The sequence below is a fragment of the Phyllostomus hastatus genome, unplaced genomic scaffold (assembly GCF_019186645.2).
Source record: "Phyllostomus hastatus isolate PE091 unplaced genomic scaffold, TTU_PhHast_1.1 phas_contig_34, whole genome shotgun sequence".
Taxonomy (NCBI): domain Eukaryota; kingdom Metazoa; phylum Chordata; class Mammalia; order Chiroptera; family Phyllostomidae; genus Phyllostomus; species Phyllostomus hastatus.
In genome coordinates, this window is record NW_025333857.1 from 15,531,913 (window position 1) to 15,545,346 (window position 13,434).

General features: G+C 34.3%; 1 protein-coding gene across 6 annotated transcripts in view; it reads right to left on the reverse strand.

Annotated features, from left to right (window-relative positions):
* Positions 1-13,434, reverse strand: part of CCDC171 (coiled-coil domain containing 171) — a 372,925-nt gene that overhangs the window by 242,167 nt on the left and 117,324 nt on the right. For all 6 annotated transcript variants that reach the window (XM_045840936.1, XM_045840939.1, XM_045840937.1 and 3 more), the window contains 2 exons: positions 11,263-11,430; positions 9,754-9,942 (listed from right to left, as the gene is read on the reverse strand). In XM_045840936.1, coding sequence (XP_045696892.1) covers positions 9,754-9,942; positions 11,263-11,430 — 357 coding nt within the window. The remainder of the gene's footprint in view (positions 1-9,753; positions 9,943-11,262; positions 11,431-13,434) is intronic.

Sequence of the window (13,434 nt, forward strand, 5' to 3'; positions counted from 1 at the left end):
ATAAACATCATCAGTCAAAATCAAGCGGATTGCTGAAAGGACAGCCCATCGTGGAAAAGACTGATTAAGTGTAGTGCATGATAGACCACAAACTCCTCTGCCGTGCACTTCCAATTCCACAAACCATCAGGTTAAAGCTGAAAGTACTGCAGAGAGGCAGCCAGAAACTGACAGTCCTAGGACGAGCATGAGAGAGTTAACCAAACCAGTGCTAGCCCCTGGCCAGGAGGCTCAGTTGGTTGGAGCATCCTCCCCATATACCAAAAAGGTTGTAGGTTCCATCCTGGGTCAGGGCACATACCCAGGGCACGTACCCAGGGGTTCAATCCCCAGTTAAGTCAAGTATAGGAGGCAACCAATTTCTCTGTCTCTCTCTCTCTCCCTTCCTTTCTCTCTAAAATCAATAAACATACCTTTGCATGAGGATAAAAACGGATAAAAGTAAATAAAATCTAAAATACCAAAAATCTAAAATGCCAAAAATACCCTACTTCTCTCTATATAGAGGAAAACAGAAACATGCTGGAATGTTTTAAAAATGAAACTGAGATTCCTGACTTACACAGCCAGTTTTCATTTTAGGTTACCCTGTAGAAGTAGTGGCAATGTAATAACACAGTTTTTGAAAATCTTTCTGTCATTTTACGGCCCCAAATTTTGATCATTTTTAGTAATTATATCTTTAAAAGTGCTGATTAATATTAATTATTACCACTATGGATGAGTTCATGAGACTTGTATAATTTCTATTGTAAGAAAAAGATGCCATTCACAATTGCTAAAAGAATAAAAGATGAACAATACATATGAAGTCTGCTGATAAGTAAAAATAAACAATCTCTAAAGACCATTTAATTGTTTAATAACCACTTTGTCTTAAATAATTCTTGGTTTAAGTATTTATAATCAAGATATCCAGTATCAATGCTTATTTTAAAAAATCAACCAGGCCAATATCAATCAGATAACTGGGATTAGCAAAAGTAGGATATTTCAATTAAAGATTTAAAAATAATGAAATTAAAGTTTTCAACTTTGGAAGTTCTTATTGACAAATGTTATGACAATTTTGTTCATTTCTGAGTCCCCGGCATCTCCACTGAAATCCGGAATCACAGATCTGACTGTCTGGCAGCCTTCTCCAGCCAGAAAGCTCACCGCCACCTCAAGCAAAAACATCCAGTCCACTACTGTTGATTTTCCCTCTAAAAGTGTTCAGAATAGCCCTCTTTATATCAGTAAATGACAACCAACATCCACTAAATTATTTGCATCAAAGACATTAGTCAGTCTTCATTCCTCCTTTTACCCTATCCTCTGCAGTTCCAAATCAAAGCCATCAGCAAGCCCACATCCACCCTGATCTATCTCCCCGCCACCGCCCTAGTTTCAGCTGTCATTACCACTAGCCATTCATGCCCTTTTCAATGCCACTTCAGATTCTGTCAGTCCAATCCTATTGCTTAACCTCTTTGTCTTGACTGAACCAAGGTTCCCCGCTCAAGGTACAACATCACCGCATACCTTCTCCTGTAAAGGCTTCACCTTCTCCCACAACCCTCCACTTAGGAAAGGAGAGAAGGACCTGCTCCTTTATTTTCCAGACATGAACCTCACACCACTTTTCACAATTTAACCACATTCTGGAGCACCCCCAGGTCACTTCCCTTTCCACTCCCCTCACATAATTCAAATTCTTAAAATATTCAGAATCCATTTCAGGGTCTGCCTATGTTCCATGACACCTTTTACTATCATTCTCACTCACACACTGGCTTTGACCATCTCAAGACTTAATTAAACCATTCAAGCATGTAATTCCTGCACTGCTACTTACTTATATCCTGTGTCTATAACTCCTCTCCCTCAAGTACAATAGAATGCTAGTTCCTAGAGGCCAGGAATTATTTACTACAGTGCTCTATACCCTATAGGTACTCAATAAATATTGAACACATGAAATAATCCTTTACAAAATCTTCCTTGGTGCTTAGCACAGTGTTTTGCCCATAAAAGGTACTGAATAAATGCCCAATGAATAAAAAGTTTTACAGACTTAAGAAGAAGAAAAATATAATTTAAAAAGATATCATTTCTGAATATAATTTGGGACTTATCCACATGTCAGAATTCTGTTTTAAATTAATTCTGATAGGCCATAGGGGCCTTCAGAGGTACTGCATTATTTACTGTGAATTATTCTTGAAGAACAAAGCTTGTTTGATGGCAAGGCTAGAAACAGCTATAAGAGCAAATTTTCCTTTAAAAAAAAAATCCTGTGTTCTTCACCCAAGGAGATTATAGGCCAATATTTTTAAAGCAAACATAGGAACATCGCCTTCAAACGGAACAAAAGCATTCCTAGTACTGAAATCCTCCTTAGTGGGTTTAATTTCAAAAATAATATTCCAGAATTCCCTCCCACTCCCCCCCCAAAAACAGCCTTTTTTTTGCAATATGTTTTAAAAACTAAAAATATAGAATAGATACCCTTTACACATATTCCTCTGTCTTATCAAAAACACTATATAATTTCACTAGTTTTCTTTTACTCTCTGCAAATTCAAGGTGCACCCAAAATGCAGGAGGAGGACAGCTTCTTTCCTTAGCAAATCACACACTTACTTCCTGAAACACACAAGTTTTCAGGGATGCCTTTTTGGCTTACAGCACTCCATAAACTTGGAGACTGTGAGCCAGAAATTAGACATTTCCCTAGGGAATAAAATTCTTTATCACTTTTGCTTGCTGAGTTTCTATTCTTTATGTTGGCAAAAAGACAAATTGCAAGATGGACATCCAGTGACACATAGACATGAAAAAGAACCTCGTTTAAAATGCCTTATTTTCATAAATTATATATCTTGTCCTTCTATACAATGAAAATATTTTAAAATATAATAAACATAAATTCATCTGCTTTTCCTATGATGTAAATGTTTCTCTGTTAAAAACAAAGCATGTCCTATAGAGAAACTGGAACCCTCATATGTTGCTGGTGGGAATGTAAAATCATGTCAGCTTTTGAAACCAGTCTGGCAGTTCCTCAGAAAGTTCCTAGAGATGCACCATATGACCTACCAAGTCCGTAATTTATATATATATACACATACACTCTAACCCCATAATGATTATTAACTTGAAAATACTATCTTCATTTTGTAAATTTAGCATGTCAAAAATAATATGTACTTCTTTGTTTACTCTTTTGTTTCTCAGGCAAAACAAATTATAAAATGCTCTTTTGTAGAGCCAAGCTCTCAAAAGAACAGAGTTCTCCTTATCATTAGACTGAGAATAAATGTGTCAATACAGGTAAGATGCTTGATTTGCTGAGTGTTCAAAGACACTTCAGACTGTCTCAAAGTAAGCATGACCTCCAAATTCTGAACTGTCTCACGTCTCCCTTTCTTCTGGGTTTTCTGATCCCAGGTTGGCTCCAGTCTCCTCTTGAAGCCTTCAAACTCTAACCACCTCCTCTTCTAAGTTTATATAGCATTCTTTTAGCAATTAATTACACACAGCCTTATGAGAAACCTTATATCATTTAATGTTTCATGTTTATGTAATACCTCCACAATTAAATTCGACACTTTTTGAGGAAAAAACTAAATATTATATCTCTTAGTACCACAGCATGAAACACAGGGTCCTATAGATCTGATATATAACATGTAAAATATTTATTAATATTAACTATATTATATAAAAGTCAGTTTCATATTCTTTCCTATAGTAGTGATTTTGCAATAGAGTATACTAAAAATTCAGTATCAGGAAAGAAGTCTGAGAGAAATAGAGATAAAAAAACTACCATTTATGAATTGCTGACAATGTGGCACTGGTTAGCTTTTTATACAATACCATGTTTAATTATTAATTAATCCAGAATCACTCAGAAATGTAAATACAAGAAATAAGAAACTGAGTTGTTGCTACACCTATTTTCAAATATTACTTTATATAGAAAAATAGCATATATTTCTCTTTAAAAAGTGTTGTATGATGCAAAAAGACTGAACATTAAGGATGAAGATAATGTAATAAAGAGAGCATTACGTTCACTTCACAACCAATTACGTTCACTTCTAAACGCCAACCAATGTGCTAGGCATTTTACATCTGTTATCACCATTCTAATCCTGTCCTAGAACTTCCTCGCTATGCAAACAAGTGGTATCAGCTCTCTGAACCTTAGTTTCCACATCTGCAAAATAGAAATGACGCTTAAATGATGCACAGCAGCTCCTGTACAAAGAGGCATGCAAGGTACGCAAAAGCACTGAAAAGAACCTATCAAACATTATGCAAATTGACCAAACAACATTATTATTAAAAAAATTTCTATGGCAATTATTTGAATAGCAGTCAGAGGACTTACCAATATTTCACTATAGGTGCCCACTCCAGCCATCTCCCAGTCCATCAGAACATGGTGTGTACAGAATTCTGTCTAACTCCCTGTGAATTATTTCAGGCAGGCATGTATGCCTACCCTCCAACAATATAAACAAGCTGCACTTTATCCCTGAATAATTTTGGAATTCAATTAAAAGTTTCAACATCTAGTAACAGTTTTATGACTGCCCAGATTTCTTGCCAAAAGTATAATCACTCCCATGATATCAGAGGAATAAAATGCAACATAGTATAATGTATCTGAATTTCTTTGGTTTTTGTTCTCCATTCTAAACTCACTTGATTTTACAAAAATGTCAAACCTAAAATGTGTATAATAAACATTGCATCAAGGCTTAATTATACTTAACTGATAGTGAAAACTCTTTATTTCTAGAAAGGAAGTTCTTGTTCCTGTAATTTCATCTTTTTCAGGTAAAAAAGAAATAAGCACACACATACTAAGCCTGCAAATGCAAACTTCAGAAGTGGAATGCAATATGGCACTGAGCCTAGATGCTTCAGCAAGCATAGGTGCGTGAGATATATTTATACAATGGCTCCAACAGCATGTAAATTCAAGAAGTACCCAACCATGTGGCTAGCACATTTTGCTGAACGCTACAAACATACTGTGATGCTAGAACCAAACTTTCTGTTCTACGAGTTTCATTTATCTGATAGCAATTCCACTAATTGTTTTAAAGCTTACTACACATTCAAACATCTTGCAAATAACTTGACTGCACTTTTCAGATAAAAGTAATTCAAATCCAAAATTTGTTTTTTATTTAACTAGCTGTAGTTTAGTAACCACTTCTTTACAATACCAAACATTAAACATAGGGCTCTGTGGATAAGTCATTTGTTTTCTAGCAGATGGTCTCTATTATTGGCTGTGTTCATCTGACACCAAATATCCTCTACAACACACGACCCTATGCAAAAACTGTGGATTTCCTCCCTCATGACATTATCAATGTAATTTTTGAACATGCATTAAGTACTATAAAATTAAAATATTCTTATTTGCATTATAGCTTTCATGGAAAAAATAGAAGTATATAATTAATCATAATAAAATGTCCTAAAATAAAATTTATAGGTTCTGTAATATATATTACAATAGCAGTTTACCAAATATAAAATCCAACTGAATTGCTACTGTGTATTCAATTATATTTTATGAAAATTCAAATATGTTCATAAAAAAATACAGGCTATATGCCAATGTATAATACTAATGTACATTCAAGAATAATGAAAATAATACTTTTAATTTGCATACCCATGGATCAAAGCCTAGAGTATTAACAATTATTCAGAGAAAAGCCTTCAGCGAGGGCTTCTTTTAAAACATTAGCATTTGTGATGACTGATGCCCTTACTTCAGAAAGGGAATTGCTATGCTTTCCTGCAGATTTAGAATAAAAGAAGTACATTCGAAACACAGAAAATGAAGTTGGAAGATTCACATGACCTGATTTCAGGACTTACTAAAAAGATACAGTAATCAAATCAGTATAGTATTGAAAAAAAGAATAAACAACTAAATAAATGGAACAGATGAAAAAGTCCAGAAATAGACTTACACAAATACAGTAAATTGATTTTTGGCAAAAGTGCAAATAGAGAAGGACAGTCTTTTCAATAAATAGTACTGGAATAACTGGATATCCATGTGCAAAAAAAATGCACATCAACCTGTATCTCACAGCTTTATAAAAATTAATTCAAAATAGATCATAGACCAATATGTAAAACCTAAAATTATAAAATATCTATTGTAGAAGAGAAAAAAGAGGAAATCCTAGTGACTGCATACTAAGCAGAATTCTTAGATACAACACCAAAGGCATAAGCATTAAAAAATTGGTATATTGGACTTTATAAAAACTTAAAACATTTTCTATGCCAAAGTACTATTAAGGAAATGTGAGAAAATATTTTCAGATCATATATCTGACAAATGACTTGTACCTAATAATACAAACAACTCTGAAAATACAGCAATAAGGAAACAAGCAACCCAATTAAAACTAAGCAATATATGAATAGATAGTTTACCAAAGCAGATATACAGATGGAAAATAAGTACATGATAAAGTGTTCAACATTATTATGAATTAGGGGAAATGTAAATTAAAACTAAATGCCATACCACTACACACCTATTTGGCTAAAAGGAAAAAAGAAAATGATGGAACTACATGCTGGCACAGATGCAGAGCAACTGGAACTCTCTGACATTGCCAATGAGAATGCAAAATGGTGCAGTCACTCTAGAAAGCAATTTAATAAGTGTTTCTTATAAAGTTAAATATACACTTACCATATAACCCAGAAATCAGGTTCCCAATTATCTATCCAAGAGAAATGAAAACTTATGATCACAAAAATCTATCTATGAATGTTTCAAGCACCTTCCGTTGCGGGGCAGAGGGGAGGGATTGAGCAAAAAGGAAAAAAAAAGACTCATGAACATGGACAGCAGTGTGGTGACTACAGGAGAGAAGGGGGTATAAGGGGACTAAATGGTAATGGAAAAAATATACAATAAAAAATTTTATTGGGAAAAACACGATAAAATAAATTCAATTCAATTCAATTCAAAAGTAAAAACAACAAAAAGGCCCATCAGCAAGTATCTAGATAAATAAACTATGGTACATCCACACAATGGAGTATCACTCAGGAGTAAAAAGGAACAAACCACTGGTAAACACAACAACAGTAATGAATCCCAAATATATTTTTCTAAGTAAAAAAAGCCAGACCCAAATGGCTACATGCTGTATGATTCCATTTATATAACATGATGGAAAAGCCAAGACTCTAGAAATGAAAAATAGGTCCATAGTTTCCATAAACAGTCAACTGGATTTTTTTTGTTTTGTTTTTTGGGTTTTTTGTTTTTTGTTTGTTTTTCACAAAGGGAGGGAAACTGTTTAATGAAGAAAGTAAAGTCTTAAATGTTTTGGGAACAGTACACACAGGAGGAAAACGAGGCTTCGGCCTCTACCTAACATCACACACAAAAATTAATTTGAGAAGGATCAACATAAAAGCTAAGACTATAAAACTTCTAGAAGAAACAATAGATTATCTTCACAATCCTGGTATAGAGAAAGATTACTTAGCATATAAAAATAAATACTCATTCCATTCCCAGCCAGGGCACATGACTGGGTTGCAGGCCACGGCCCCCAGCAACCGCACATTGATGTTTCTCTCTCTCTCTTTCTCCCTCCCTTCCCTCTCTAAAAATAAATAAATAAGTCTTTTAAAAATAAATAAATAAATACTCAAAAGAGAAAAAGATTTACAAGTTAAACTTCATCAATATTTTAAAACTTGTGATCATCAAAAGAAGCATTAAAAAATGATAAGTGAAAAATTGAAAGAAAATATATGTGATACATATATATGAAAAAGGATTTGTATTTAGAATATGTAAATAACTCTTACAAATCAATAATAAAAACACAAACAACCCACATTTTTAAATGGACAGGTACTGAATAGATATTTCATAAAATAAGATACATGAATGGCCATTTAAGTACATGAAAATATAAAACACAGTCACTGAGAAAATATGAATTAAAACCATAACAGATACCACAAAAACAACTAGAATGGCTAAAATTTAAAAGACTGACAATATCAAATGTTGCAGAGGATGTAAACAATGGAAATTCTCATATATTGATGATGGAGATGTAAAATTAATCAATCATCTTGGAAAAAACTTTGACAGAAATTTGTAAATATACACCTACCCTATGACCTAGAAATTAAACTTTCAACCAAGAGAAATCAGAACATATGTCAACACTTGTGCAATCACATTTGTAGCAATTTTATTTATGATAGCCAAAAACTGAAATCAATCAAAATGTCCATCAACTCACAATCTATCAAACTGTAATGTAATTATAAAATGGAATAATACTTGACCATAAAAGGAAATGACTTCTGATACACCCAACATGGATGAGTATCAAAGACATTATTTTGTGTGAAATAAGGTATTTCACATAAAACAATGTTTAATAAAATAAAATTAAATTAAATAAAAATGTCAACCACCAAAAACTACGGAATGACTCCTTCACAGATGAAAGTAATCTATGATGATGCTCCTCAGAACAGTGGTTTCCTGCGGGGAGTGGAAGCTGACTGGAAGTGGGCATCAGAACTTTGTAACGAAAATGTTTTATGTCTTAAGTGGGGTGATGGTTGCATGGGTGGTTGCATTGGTCAAAACATCAAACTGTACATGTAAGATTTGTTCACTGCACTGTACATCAATGTTACTTCTAAAATAATAATTTAAGTCTCTTATTTCAGTAGTAGAAAATTCAGGGCGTATCACTAGGCACCCTTCATACAGTGAACAAATGGCTTCTTTAAGAGAGTGTATTAACTCATTCAAATTCAGAGGCGGGCCTAAGTTCACACAGGGCCCTTAGATTTGGAAAAATGGAATAGTCTTATTTTAAGAAATCCAAAACTGTTTACTGGCAAACAAAAACATGTATATGGTTTCTTTTTTTTTTTAATTATACTAGCCAATATCCACCTGAGTGGTGCAAATAAGAGATTAAATACTGAATCAATCATGGGAAAAATATACAATCTTCTGGTTCCTAAGTCTTTTATCTTGAGAATAAGAGACCTACCATTAAATTAAATAGGACAAAACCATATACACTACCAAACGTTATTCCTGATTTAGCAGGAATGACAGTTAGCAATACAAATCATGTTGACAACAGTTTGTGTAGAAACAAAAATGGTAAATTAACTACCCGTAACTTCTGTTCTCAATGGAATCCAACCCAGGAGACAAAATACATCTCACAGTCAATTATTTTGCTTCAGGTCTACAACTCCAACTCCAGTTCTCACACAATGTTAGGAGATATAACAAATTTCAACCCCAAATGAATTAAAATGATGGTTCACATAGGAACCCTTACCAGTGAAGCAAACTGGATTTAAAAAAAAATACCTACACTAAAACTGATAATATTTTACCAAACCTCTTAACCCTTTATTTTAAAAAGTAAATAAATAAAATACAATTTTAGCATTTAATTGATCAATACATTCTGAGATATTTTAATCAGAAACCCATCTACTTCTAAACTGAAGTGAAAGACAATCCTTAATATTCATGCACACACAATACATATGTATTTATGCAAGTGTGAGTTAGCACGATCATACATTTCACTTGTGCCTACCAAATTGTATGTGGTAGTCAAGAAGTTTTATACAACTTGACAATGGTATGTGAAATAAAGATGCAGCACCCATTTGCTAAAGTTCTCTGTGGAGGGAGCATACCTGTGCCCTCTTCTGCACCTCCAGGAGGAGCTCTGAGTACTGCAGCTCCAGCTCCTTCTTTTGTTTGTGCCAGCAGCTCTCCTGAGCTTTGATCTGCTCTGCCACTTTGTTGAAGGTGTCTTCCTGGGTCTGCTGAAGCTCTCTCATTGTATCGGACTTGTTTTTACAGATATACTCTAGATGACTTATCTAAATGGGGAAATGCAACAGAGGATAAGCTATGGTGACAAACCATTTCCATGCAGAACCTCCTCCAAAGAGCATCCAGAATCTTCTAATATATTTTATTCTTTAAGATCACATAAACATTTGAAGTTGGAACAATATCTTAACTTCTACATCCAAAGCTCTAGCTGTTCAGATATCTCAATGGGAAAGAAAGTATTTAAATGAGATTTACAAATCTACAGATATTCTGCATATAATAAAGCAGAGTTTTCCAACCATTAATGATATTTGAAACTGTGAAAATCTATTAAAACACCACCATCTCATAAGGTTAAAACATGGACTCATTTTAATTGTCAGTAAATTTCAAACCCACAACACACACACTCACAATAATGAACAGCATCTGGGCCTTGCAACCCCTCTCATGTCCGCAGCCCCACTTCTCAACGCCTACGGCAGTGTCTGCCAGTCAGACCAAGGTGAAATGCTCCCTCTCTCACCCTAAAATTGGCCCCAGATTAAAAAATAAACTTTTGGGAACAGTTCTTTTTTCATGTCCCTTAACAGCAAATGCCACTGCAACTAAGATCTGGAAACTAGACCACATAAACATAGTTCTGACCAGTTAGATAGATAAGAATCAATATTTTTAATAGTGACATATGTTGGTCTGCTAAACTATTTTGATTTTCTATAACCAAAAGAAGGTTTTTATATTTTTTTAAAGACTGAATTTCTAAACTTGTGAATGATAAAGTGACTATAAAAGTCTACCATTTTCTCCTACAATATACTAATATACTTCTTACAATCTTAAGCACTGAATGGGTTTGGTAATACACAGTTTGTTATACTTCAAGAAATATCATAAACATCTAATTTAAAATATTTAGCTGCTTCTAAAGTTAACACCTCATTATATCCTAAGCAAAGAATTTTAAGATCATGTTTTTGAATAACTGTATCTTGTTTCTATTTTATGCTATCATAAAGAGTTGGTTTATTAATGTAAATGGCTAAGTTCTTTGAATTGCTTCATCAGTAAGATTAATTTATTTTCTTTTAATTAGGTCCCTGTGGCTAATGCTGGCTACTAGTATTAGCATGTCCTGCACAGAAAGTGGAGCTTAGAGACTTCATACAGACTTCAGTCACATTTACATGCCCACAGCAATGGCATCAAACTGAGTTGTAGACAAGCCATAATTAATGGTACTGAATTATTAACAGCCAAATTCTTTTTGAAATAAGATGAATGTCAGCCCCTCTTAATGATACTGTGATGTGGACAAATGTCACTGAATTTAATAGAGGTGTCTGGTGCCTGAGGACAGTTACCTTCTCATTAGCCCTGTTGAGGTCTGCAATCAGGGCATCAACATTCTCCTGCAAGACTGCACAAAGCTCAGACCAGGAGAATTTATCCAGCATGCCTTCTGGTTGTTTTATGAGCACACAGCCTGCTATCAAGTGCTGATACAAGGTATGAAGGAAGGTTAGCTTCTCCTGTGAGGAAAAAAAAAGTAAATTAATTCCCATATATAAACACTCTAAGAAGTAAAACACATAATGCACACAGTAAAGAATTTATTTCAAAAACCTGGAAAGGAATCAAAATATTCAGGTCTCAGAATACTGTTACTCGGTGACTGTTTTTCAAACTAAGCATCAGATAGAAACTGGGAATAGCTTACTCTTAGTATTCAAAACCAAAATGTGAAGTCTAGAAGGCAAAAGACCAGGGTTCAGACCCCACCTCTGCTACTACTGAGGATGTGATCTTAGCAAGTGAATGTTCAGACCTCAGCTTCCTCAGCTGTAATGTTTCTAAGCTCTTCTAATTGAAAGTCTGTGTAGTATTGATAATTCTATAACTTCATATTCACATGTGCTAAAACAGATGTTAAGTTGAAAACCCCATAACCGAGAGCAGAGTGTTACTCAACTCTGTCAAAGAAAAAGTTACACCAATGTCTGAACTTCAGGTACACAATTACTCAGCTTTTGTCCTCCTCCAGGGATTCCAGTTTACTTACCACGTACAGGAAATCTATCCCGAGCCCCTTAGGCAAAGCAGACAGTGATATGAAAGATAACGGAAGATGGGCTCATTTGTTTTCCCCACTTATAAGTTCATACAGTGTTTGGCACAAGGGGCACTTGTAGGTGCTTAAATATTACAAAGTAACGGCCAAAAAAGGGACATAGCTGCCCAAGACACACTTTGAAGACTATCCAATTAGAAACTGTAAGAAAAAGTTTTTTAAAATTATACTGCGGGGGACAAGGAGGATGGAGACAACTATACTTGAACAATAAAAAATAATAAAATAAAATAAACCATAAAAAATTATAATGCCATTGCAACAAAGTACACTATCCAGTGTTTATGACCCAGAAATATTCTGCTGTAGAATTCAGTAAAAAGCTGATCCCATCTTCAACACACAAGCAGAGTCTACTGACTAAAGTGCCTGATGCTGTCTTTATGAGGCATTTCGTCTATACAGTCCCAAAGAGTGGGACTCAAGACAAGTAACTGTGAAGCTGCAAAACGAGTATTTTATGTGGATAAGTTCCCTCAAGGTTTTTTAATGTATCAGCAGAAAAAGAAAATTTGTAAAAGGAGAAATTTTAACAGGGAACAAAATATAAATTCTAATCTTCTAGGTAAGAAAAACTGAATATAGCATACGTAAAGGTTTATAATTAGAAGTTGTGGGGAAGGTTTTCTGATACATACCAAAATGTGTATCTTAATCCTCCCTATATGCCTCTTTATTTTTTTCCGATTTAAAAACCAAACAATTTAAATATGTAATTAAAATCATAAACTTGAGTGAGGATATCAGAAGAGTCTTCATAGATATCTATGTCTTTTTCTTTTTAAGTAATTAGAGATATCTTTTGAATTTCCAACTAGGTTAAGATGTTTAAAAATCTTATTAAATATAACTAAGCAAATGTAATATTCAGGCACCTAAAAGCGCCCCCCTCCCCCGCACATTTTGCTGTTGAATTCATCCTCAAGGATAATTCATTGTGTCGCCATTATGTCCTTTTTGCTTGGGCTGTGATAAACCATGCATGACAATCATCCATTTGGCGTGAAAAGAGAATCTCAAGATCCAAAATCAATTCACACATGTTGAACCCAACCACACTGTTGTAGACATGCTGACTTTACAATACAGTCAGGCTTCTAGTTTCCTTTAATCATTATCTGATGTGTAGAACAATTCCAGTCCCTTCATGTGGACACAATTTAAATCCCAGACTGCAAGAAGAGGGGAAAGAATGTTTCCTTTTTACTTTCTTGGCATGCATTTCATATTTGTTGAAGTAATGAACTCAATATGCAGGACGACTCAGATAAACCAGTTTCACACGAGCTAGACTAGCTCCACGTCCCAGGGGAAAAGAAAAATATAAGGTAATTCCATTCACACAGCTCATACAGAATATGAAAGTCGTGTCATCATACTTGAAGAAGTCACTAATAAATAAAAA